The sequence below is a fragment of the Callorhinchus milii genome, unplaced genomic scaffold (assembly GCF_018977255.1).
Source record: "Callorhinchus milii isolate IMCB2004 unplaced genomic scaffold, IMCB_Cmil_1.0 Scaffold21, whole genome shotgun sequence".
Classification (NCBI taxonomy): Eukaryota; Metazoa; Chordata; class Chondrichthyes; order Chimaeriformes; family Callorhinchidae; genus Callorhinchus; species Callorhinchus milii.
In genome coordinates, this window is record NW_024704762.1 from 7,799,673 (window position 1) to 7,810,721 (window position 11,049).

Genomic DNA, 11,049 nt, shown 5'->3' on the forward strand with positions numbered 1-11,049 from the left:
TAATAATAATAATAATAATAATTTGGTCGCTCAATCCACGACTGTGTGTGGGGACGCTGCTGTGCGCAATCGGCTGCCGCGTTGCGCCCACAAAATATACAGTCAACTCGCTTTGCGGTATATTCTGCCAAGCGCTTTTGAGACGGCTCAACGATGTGATGAGGCGCTGTATCGAATGCAAGGATCGTATGGGATTATTATTATACCTAATCACACTCTTACTGGATTCTTGTCTTGTGTGTGTGTGTGTATGTGTGCGTGTGTGTGCACAATACTCTGTTTGAATAAACTGTCTCAAGTAAAAGTGAAACCCAGCCAAAGCACCTGAGTGGAGACCTTGGGGGCAGACCCTTATTATGAGCAGCAAACACCCCCTTTCCCTTAGTTCCCTGACACCAAACTTCCTTAAAAGGCAGCCATCTCCTTAGCAACGTTCCGGCTTGAATAGGAGTGTCATTGCTCACACAGACAGTCACTGACTCCCTGCCCCTGTTTCATTCAGTAAAAATCAGCCTCTCCAGCCCTTGTACTCTTCCTCTGGCAATGTACCCATACAGGCTGTGCGCTCTCTGATTGTCCAGACCAGCAGACATTTCTGCTCTTTGCTTCTCTCCCATAACTTTTTTTCCACGATCCCTAGTTCCTAAGAGATTATTTCCCCCCTTTCCTTCCTTCCTTCCTTCCTTCTCTCTCTCTCTCTCTCTCTCCTTCCCCTCCTCTCTCCCTCTCTCTCTCTCCCTCCCCCAACTCACCCCTATCCATTCACTCCCTTTTCTCCTGGGGTGGGAATGGGGGAGAGGAAGTTTTTTTCCTTAAACTACCAACCAAACAAACCCCCACCACCCCCAAAAAAAACTTTTCGGAAGAGGCGAGAGACTTTTTAAACGGATGCTTTTATTTTGTTTGTTTGTTTGTTGTCTTTGAAAGTAACTCTGAACAGAGAGAGAGAGAGAGAGAGATACACATTACATCCATGGACTTGTTCAGAAGCTGCTGATGCCTGGACTGAGGTCAGGAACAGAGCGAATTGACTATAACTACAGGGAAAACAAGTGCAGAGATACATTTATATCCTCAAAACAGGGAATGGTATCGTTTTGTTGGGAGATTCCAGGCGAGGATGCCAGGAGAGAGCATGCCAAACCACTTAGGTATGAATATTTTCTTTCCTCTCTTCACTCACTCACTCACTCACTCACTCACTCACTCTCTCTTTCTCTCTCCAGTAGAATATTTGTGAAAACTTAAGTTTGCTTCTCGAACGAGAAAATTCAAATCTTTAAAAGTTTTTTAGGTAATCTTAACCAAAGCTTAAAGTTTTAAGACGGTATTAAGCACTTGAACGTGTTCATTTTTTTAAGAATCGTTAACGCGAGTTTACGTTTTTAAAATTATCTTAATCCTAATAAAACCTTCAGGTTTTAAGATAATATTAATCCCAATAAAACCTTTCGAATGTTTTTTTTTCAAATTTCTTTTGCAAACTTTGTTTTTGCTTTCCGCAAACATTTTGCAAAAACTTTAAATGCTGTTTAATCCTTTTAAATCTAATATTTCTCTCTCTCTCTCTCTCTCTCTCTCCCTCCTCTCTCGCTCTGTCTCTCTTTCTCCCCCCACCCCCACCGCCTCCTCACCCCAATCCAAAACACAGACTTTCTCAAAATCCTTGCTGCTGTCTTGCTGGTCTGATTGAATGAAGGGGTTGTTGTTGTTAGCCCAGTGCTAACAACTTGGCTTGGCGTTTGGAGGAAAAGAATGGCAACAGTGGCTGATGACTGGAGGGACTCTCACACTGACTCCAAACCTCGCTCTTGCAACCCAGAGGAAGCCTTGAAGAGCCCAGCTCCATCCTCACACGCTGCGGCCAGCGACCCTGACCTGGGAGGACAAGGCATCCAAGCCGAGTGTGTGGTGTGTGGGGACCGGGCAAGCGGAAAGCACTACGGACAATTCACCTGCGAAGGGTGCAAGAGTTTCTTCAAGAGGAGCATACGGCGAAACTTGTCTTACTGTTGCAGATCCAACAGGGACTGTCACATCGACCAACACCACAGAAACCAGTGCCAGTATTGTAGGCTGAGGAAGTGCTTCAAAGTGGGCATGAAACGAGAAGGTAAACCAAACATTGTGTGTATGTGTGGTAGGGGGGGGGGGGGGGGGGGAGGGGGAGGGGGAGTGCCCCTTTCATAAGGAGAAAGTCCACGTCGATGCAGAGGCTGCATGTTATCAGGTGCATGTATGTATAGGTTTGAACTGCCCTGGAGTACACTTTGAGTTTGTTGTTGTTGTTGTTGTTGTTTCTCCATCCACCTGTTTAAATGGTATATTTGATCCTCTGGTTTGCTGGATAGACAGTGGGCAAGAGGTAGAGTTAATTCTGTTTGTATCAGCCACAACAGAAAGAATAATCAGGTACAAAGCCTTAACTGTCCAACGCCTTGGGATGTCCTTCTGATGTGAAAGGTGCTATACTGTATTAATGTAATTTTGTTGTTGTTGTTGCGTTTACACAGTAACAGGTAGTGTACAGGATTCCCTGACCTGGGTGTGCTGGACCAGACAATATAGAGGGAGTGTTCTGCATCGAATCCTGTAATGTGTTGTACCTGACCTGGGAGTGTTGGAGTGGACAGTGCGGAGAATGTTTGTACAATCTTTATCCAACACACCACAGAAATCACTCTCAGAGATCAAACCCAATACATTCTGATCTATAAGAGTCAACTCTGTAACAGTCAATGCATTTAGCAACTCACTCTCCGGTGTAGGATCTCAAATTTGGAGTGTGTGAGAAAGTACAAGAGAGAATAGTGAGAAAGCGAGAATGTGAGAGATATAGAGTGCAAGAGAGAAGGTGACAGAGTGTGAGAGAGAGAGATAGAGAGAGAGAGAGAAAGAATATCTGAGGGAGAGTGTGAGAGAACGTGGGAAAGTGTGAAAGAAAGAGGGAAACAGTGCGAGAGAGGAAGTTTCCAAGAAAGAATAATAATCCTTGCATTTGATATAGCGCCTTATCACTTCATTGAAATATCTCAAAGTACTTCACAGAATATATATATATATATAGTGCAGTGACTGTGTATTTGTGGGTGAAACACTGCTGCCTATTGCGCACAGCAAAATAAAAATAGGAGAGAGTAAGAGCGCAGAGAGAGAGAGTGAGTGTGAATGCAAGAGAGTGAATGAGATCGAGCTCATATGGGGCAGTGAGATTGGTATAGAGAGAGAAGTGAGAATGAGACAAAGGGAGAGAGGGAGAGAAGAGAAGAAAGTGTTAAACAAGCTGGAGGAGCATCACGCACAGTTAGTGATGCCAAAAACCTCCCGACTGAAATCCTTCTGTTGTAAAACTGAGAGCAACGGTTTCTCTCACACTTACAACCCTCAAACTTCCCCCACAGTCAGTGTGTAATAACACAGATTGCATTAATGCCTACAGAGCCAGTTGTCTAAAGGTCAGCATTGAACCTCTTTGGTGGGACAGGATGCTGTTGACCTCTGCAGTATCGTCACTCTCTGCACGAAAACCCTCCCCCCACACAAAATATCTTGCCATCCTGGACAGGACACAACAAACACTGGAAAAGAGTCTGGAAAGAGATCTCCTGCAGCTTCCAACTTTTCTCTCTCGCATATTCTCTCTCTCTCTCTCTCTCTCTCTCTCTTTCTCGCTCATCGTCTTCTCTCTCTTTCATTCTTTCTCCCTCTTTCTCTTTCGCTCCTTCTCTTCTCACTCACGTTGTTCTTCTCGTTCTCCTGTATTTCACTGACAACTCTTCTCATTGCTTCTCTCTCATCCACATAAGGGCTATTTGTCTGTCATGCTCTTGCTCCGAGCACTGACATCAAGGCTCATCACCCCACTCAATTTCCTCCTCCAACTCAGTCTTTCCCAGGACCTCAAGATTCTGGAGCCCCCTCCCTTAAGTTTCCCCTTTCCTATAACAATCTCACATGCCCACAAATTACACAGTCAATTCACTTTACAGTATAATTCTGTGAAGCGCTTTGAGACGTCTTGAAGACGTGATAAGGCACTATATCAAATCCAAGGATTGTTATATTATAACTTCAAGCTTAGTGTCACATACTAATAATAAATAATAATAATAATCCTTGCATTTGATATAGCGCTTCCCTCATCTCTCCCACTCTTTCCAGCTTTGGTGTGGACCTGCATAGTCTTATCCTTTTACCATAGATTTCTCAATAAAGCCTCCACTGTCCGTGAACCAGCTGTGGAATATCTGCCCCCAATAACTGGTTTGACGATAAAAGGCACCAACGTATGATCCTGGCTCTGGCCTCCTGCTTGGCTCTCATCCTGCACACCATCAGCAGCCACTGCACCCCGAAACTTTGAAACACTCTTCCTCAATCCCCTCGCCTTGCCTTCTCCTTCCCCATTTTCAGATGACGCCTGAGCACCTTTCTCCTCGACCGTGCTTCCGATTACCTCCCCTGACTTGGTGTCAGGCTCTGCCACTGTTAAGAACGCTGAGTGAAGGGCGCTGTATACATACATACAAATTGTTGTTGTTGAACATTTGAGTTGTACTGGGGGTAATTGATTCAGATATAGGCAGTTGTGGAACACTGAACCTTAGCTGTTTGTCTGTCCCTCTATCTCTCTGCCTCTCTCCCCTTATCTTTTTCTCTCTCTCTCTCTCTCTCTCTCTCTCTCTCTCTCTCTCATCCCTCTTTCCCTCGCTTTCACTCTCCTCCCTTTCTCTTTTTCTCTCTCGCCCTCCCATCGCTCTATCCATATTACACTCGTTCCTTTTCTCTCCGCAATAAACAAACGTGGCAAAACACAAAACCCCTTTTACTTTCATTCCTGCTTCTCTTAGGGCCCTGTCCTCCTCCTTCTCCAGGATGTGGAGAGATCAAAGGTCAGTCTGGCCGGTACAGATGACAGCACGGCATTGCCTTTGTGATCCTAATACAATAGCTCAGGACCTCGTGCATCACTGACAGAGTGTTACGTTCCACACATTTTAGTACATTGTTCCTTTCTTTTAAACGGCAAAAGTGTTTAAGAAGCCGCCAGTTCAGTCCCAAGAGGTTTTGAGTTAACATTGCAAATCACTGAGATAGGTTCTTAGTAAAAGCAGAAATTACTGAACCAGATTACAGGGCCAGACAGCCCTGAACAGTCTCATTAATAAAACCCTGAGGTTTGGACACGCTCATTTTTTTGTTCAGAGCTTTGCCAGCTGGAGAGTGTTAGAGGAAGCTTTTCTCTGTATCTAACCCATGCTGTTGTTGACTTGTGAATGCTAAAGTGAATGGGACAGTGTAGAGAGAGCTTCACTTCACGCTTAGAGCTTCACTCTACCCGAGGGGTACCTGGGTTCGGTTTCCGGGCAGGGCGAAAACTTAGGCAAGTTTCCTTACTCCACATACCTAGCAGTAAGTAGGAATCCGGTTGTCAATTAGCGAATTGTTAAGTCAATTGGCGAATTGCTTTTCCGGGGGTAAGAATCTCTTTTTAAAAAAGATAATAATAATTTGGTCACTCAATCCACGACTGTTTGTGGGACACTGCTGTTGCTCAATTGGCTGTCGCGTTTTGCCCACAAAATATACAGTCAATTCACTTTACAGTATATTCTGTGAAGCGCTTTGAGACGTCTCAAAGACATGATAAGGTGCCATATTAATTGCAAGAATTATTATTATAATATCTAACCTGTGCTGTAGCTGACTTGGGAGTGTTGGATTGACAGTGTAGAGGGAGCTTTATGCTGTCTCTCCTGTGGTGGAGCGGACTTGGGAGTTCTTTAAAAGTGCCAATGAGGTCAATCCCAAAGGGACAAAAGAAGTATGAAAAGTTAGAGATGAATTTCTAATAATTAATTCTGCAATTTCTCTTTCTCTTTGCTCTTTCTCTCCCTCTCTTTCTTTCTCTTCCTCTCTTTCTCTCTCTCTCTATGTACATGTTTTATAAATTTTATATAATATTAATAAATTAAGTATAATGGTCAGTTAGTTCTCACATACTCCTGTACAGTTAAACCAACCAAATGGAGAAATAGCCAAACACGCATTTGTTGGAGCGATTGAGAGTGTGATGTGGTGATTTGAGTTAAAAAAGTGAAGATTCTTCAGGGGTTGGAATACTTGGAATAACACTTCTGGTGAACAAGAATTAATGATTAATTCACTCAGAGGTGAAAAGGGGTCAGCATTTGTTTCACTTAAAAGAACCTTTTAAAATGTTATCTAACTGGACACGGTTGACTGCTGCCTTACAGAAAGACAACGCAGAGCAAGGTTAAATGTCCTCTTCACTCATTAACGGCTCAAACTTCCTTTGCTGTCTTGTAATTGCACACATGGGGTAAAAATCTTAGAAACAATTTTATGGAGAAAATATGTTTATGTTTTGCTCTGGGACTCTTTTCCCGGTCAGTCAGTCACAGCACAGCTAACACAGAGTAAAGAAGGGGAATGGGTTAAATCGCAGCCAAGCTTGAATTTAATACTCACCGCTGTGTCCACACCTTCACTGGGTGCTGTGCTTCAGGGGGTGCTGGAGCGTTGGAGCTGCCGTGCGTTGAAGAGAATTATCCAACTTAGAATCCATTGGGACACTATTGGGAAGAGTGATCAAGAGCAACATGTCACTCCCATTACATCCAGTTTTGTCTCTCCTAAGCACTCTGGGACGTTACCCTACATGAGGGATGCTGTATAAATGCAAGTTATTGTTGTAAGTCTTGATTCTAATTTCCTTTTTCTTCTCCCCCCCTCCTCCCACTTTGCCCCCTTTCCCCTTTGCCCCCAGCGGTTCAACGAGGGAGAATAGCCCCAGTCCAGTCCAGCCCGGGAGAAATCTCGCTCACGAGCGGAGACCATCTGAACGGAAGCAGCGTCCCAAGTCTCATCTCCCTCCTGCTACGAGCCGAGCCTTACCCGAGCTCCCGCTACAACAGCCAGTGCAACCTCATGAGCATAGACAACATCTGCGAGTTGGCGGCTAGGCTGCTTTTCAGCGTGGTGGAGTGGGCGAGAAACATCCCCTTCTTTCACGAGCTCCAGATCCCAGACCAGGTGGCCTTGCTCAGGCTGAGCTGGAGCGAGCTGTTCGTGCTCAACGCAGCCCAGTCCTCGCTTCCCCTCCACATGGCCCCGCTCCTGGCCGCCGCCGGCCTCCACTCTGCTCAGATGTCCGCCGAGAGGGTGGTGGCCTTCATGGACCAGATCCGTATCTTTCAGGATCAAGTGGAGAAGCTCAAGAATCTGCAGGTGGATTCTGCTGAGTACAGTTGTCTAAAGGCCATCGCCCTGTACACACCAGGTGAGTGCCTCAGGGTCTCAGAACATGGTAGAGTGTCAGAGGAACATCCATTGGGGGTAATGACCTATTAATCACTTTGGGGCTGAGTTTGGGGTGGTGAAGATGGAGAAGGAGGTTAGTAGGGTCTCTTTGAGGCTGAGCTGCATCCCACGTGGCAATCATTTGACAAGGCAATGGGATATCGGAATCGATTGATCCTTTGTGGTGGTCCACCTCCTGAGCCGGACAGTTGTGAAGTGCCCCAAGGCACTGTTGAATAACGGGACATGGAGGAGCTGACCGGTCGTAGGAGGTAAGGTATTTGACTATCGGTGTGTGTAGGGAACATTGGATGTTTATCCTCACCTGACATCCTAGGTGTCAGCTTGGCTCAGGCCGTAGCACTCTTGCCTCTGTGTCAAAAGGTTGTGGGTTCAAGTCCCACCTTGAGTCCTGTAGCTCAGTGGTTAGAGCACTCGCTTTGCAAGCGAGAGACCTGAGTTCAATTCCAGGCAGAGGGCGAAACCTTGGGCAAGTTTCCTTACTCCACACAGAGCCTAATAATAATCCCTTCAAAACCAAAAAAAAAAACAATAATAAATTGGTCATTTTCAATCTACGACTGTTTGTGGGACATTGCTGTGCGCAATTGGCTGCCGCGTTCGCCCACAAATATACAGTCAATTCACTTTACAGTGTGTTCTGTAAAGCGCTTTGGGACGTCCTCCCGACGTGAAAAGCGCTATATCAAATGCAAGGATTATTATTATTATTAGGGACTTTGAGCTCCTACTCTGAGCTGACACTCGGAGTTGGTCAGTCTTTGAAATGAGAAATTGAACTGAGATCGAATTTGTTTGTTGAGAACGTTACCGACTATTTGGAAGAGAGAGAGTTTCTCTTGGTGTCATGGCCAACAATCCCCCAGATAAATTTCTCATAAACTTTGCGTGCAAATTAACTACCACAATGTCCCGCAAATGCACAATTCCCTGTGAAGCGCTTTGAGATATTTTGGCATTGGAGGAGTCATATCAAATACAATGATTATTATTAATATGGATGTCACGTGCTTCAGATTACAGTTGGCAAATATAAAGTCTAAACACACCGAGAGCTGGGGGCAATGTATTCATTGCAATAACATTTCAGCTAAGATAATGTTTAATTCAACGTATCATAGCTGTCAAAATTGACTGCAAACTTCAATACAGTCAGCCTGAATGATATCTTTATTTTGTGTTGTTCATCCACCCTGTTTATTGATAGTGAAAAGGCTAAGCCTTCCTCCCCCCCTCTCCAATAAATAAAAATAATACTTGCATTTGATATAGCGCCTTATCACTCCCCTGAGATGTCTCAAAGTGCTTTACAGGATTTACTGTAATAATAATCCTCGCATTTGGTATAGCGCCTTATCACGTTGTCAACACGTCTCAAGGATATACGTAAGGTGGATTGACTGTGTATTTTGTGGGGGAAATGTGGTAGCCAGTCGCACACATCAGTGTCCCACAAACAACCATGGAATGAGTGACCAATTTTATTTGGAGGATTTGTTGACCAGGACTCCGGGGGGGAGAGAGAAACTACCTCCTCTTTTCGAATAGCGCCATGGGATCTTTAAAGTCCACCTGAACAGGGAGACAGGACCTCAGTTTAACATCTCATCCAAAGGGACGTGTGTAGTGACTGTGTATTGTAGACTGTTAACCGCTTCGCTACTTTAATCATGGAAGAACATGCTTGAATTCTGTCTGCTTTCCCTCCCCCCCCCCCCCCCCCCCGTCCTCTCTCTCTCTCCACTAGATGCATCCGGCCTCTCAGAGCCAGCCCACATTGAGAGTTTACAGGAGAAGGTTCAGGAGTCATTGGCGGAATATGTGCGTTCCCAGTACCCACCCCAGCCCCAGCGCTTCGGGAAGCTGCTCCTGAGGCTCCCGGCGCTCCGAGCCGTGCCCGCCTCCCTCATCGGACAGCTTTTCTTCATGAGACTTGTGGGCAAGACTCCCATCGAGACCCTGATCAGAGACATGCTCCTGTCAGGAGGCTCCTTCAACTGGCCTTACATGTCGGCTCAATGACTCGTCGGACACGATCCATCGATCCCACAAGGTTCTGCCACCACAGAGGGAATATCCCATGCAATTCCCATTCCGCAGCAGCTGAAAGGTCTATAAGGGATAACACTGGAAGAACTGGGCAGACTCGCAAGTCTTAATTTGTCAGCAAGATATAGATGTCGAATTAAACAATGACCCTTTCAACAAGAAAAGGCCATTTGGCCCATCAAGGACTGTAGACTCCTCAATCACTGTAGCTTGTGGTGGGGGAGTTTGGATGGATGTACCCAGGCCCCAGAGCAAAAGGTCCTCCACTCTGACAGGCAATCTCCTCCCTCACATCATCACTATCCCTCCCATCCCGTTATGAGTTGGGAAGTACAGGAGTAGTTCGTTCCTGTGATGGGGTTTATTCCAGCGTTCAGGCCTGGAAGCTGGGTGGGTGTTCAAAATCTTAATCACAGGTCCCAGATCACACTGTCTTGAATTTGTCGGTCCTCATTGGAGTATGACAGACAAGGCTGGCTGCTGGGTTCTGTGATGACCCTTGTCAAGGCTGACAGACCTCCACCCCATTCTCAACCCCCCCCACCCCACCCACTCCCCGAGACAAACAAACAGTGCAGACCCCCCCCCCAGCCCAGACCAGCTTCTCTGTCGTCAGGACAACAAACACTGTGAGATATGCCAGCCTCAGGCTGTGTGGCGTGTCGCCCCTGACTACAGTCTCCGCGGGGATGGTTTTCATTCAGAACATCGCTGGGCGAGAGCGTGGAAAGTAGGTCAGTGACAGGCCGTCCAAACCTGCTCCTCGTTCCCACCGGCAAAATAGCAGCAGACCTCACAAACAGCTTCCCGGCTCCTCGGAAATCCACAGCAGAAAGAACACGTTCCAGAGAACGTCACTGCATCTCAGAGCTTAACCTGGAACAAACGTGGACAGAACTCCTTGTGGACTGAGAATCCCTGTGTTTTCTTTTGTGAGTTTGTAAAGAGAAATGAATACTTTTAAATACGTTTTATTTCGACAACAAGATCGTAAGGAAGGTTTAGGTGAAAAAGACTCCTTTGGGCCAATTTTGATCTCAATCTTCCAGTACTTTTGTCCCAAAATAGCATTGAGCAGTTTCTGAAATGAATCCCAGCGTCCTAGCTGTGGAGTATTTGTGTGTGTCCTAAACTCACCCCTTACTCCGCACAGGCTTTGCTGTTGGGTTCTGGTTTGTCCACTGGGTATCAATGAGTCACATTCAGTCTTGAGAGAAGCCGACGCATTAGAGATGTACAAGATTTTAAATGGGATTGAAAACGTAAACTCAGATCATACTTCAACATGTATCATGACAGTAGAACAAGAGGACATAGGTTTAGAATTGTCAAGAGCAACTTCAGGACAGACACCAACAAGTTTTTCTTTATGCAGCGAATAAATTCAGAGATTAAAGAGAGAGTTCAATAGTTGGACCAGGTTGCCAGGAAAGGTGATAAAGAGAGGTCAGGGCACTAGACTCATTTAAAAAGCACCTTGATGCAGTGATGGGGGAGATGGTAGGGTGTTATGGAGGGATGAAATCAGATGGGCCAAAGGGCCTTCTTCATCCAGACCAATCTTGCGACTTTATGAACAGTGCTGATTTCTGATCCTATAAAATAATGTCCTTCAGACAAAACCTGACAATAAGTTCCCCAATGACAGCTTCTCAG

The 11,049-nt window shown here is 45.7% G+C and overlaps 1 protein-coding gene across 1 annotated transcript; it reads left to right on the forward strand.

Annotated features, from left to right (window-relative positions):
• Positions 1 to 746: 746 nt before the first annotated feature.
• Positions 747 to 9,946, forward strand: LOC103181977 (nuclear receptor subfamily 2 group F member 1-A). The gene is made up of 4 exons (XM_007898798.2): positions 747 to 1,151; positions 1,652 to 2,113; positions 6,791 to 7,303; positions 9,092 to 9,946. Exons 2-4 carry the CDS (start codon positions 1,756 to 1,758, stop codon positions 9,364 to 9,366), a joined length of 1,146 nt encoding a protein of 381 aa, XP_007896989.2. The 5' UTR covers positions 747 to 1,151; positions 1,652 to 1,755; the 3' UTR covers positions 9,367 to 9,946.
• Positions 9,947 to 11,049: the final 1,103 nt, after the last annotated feature.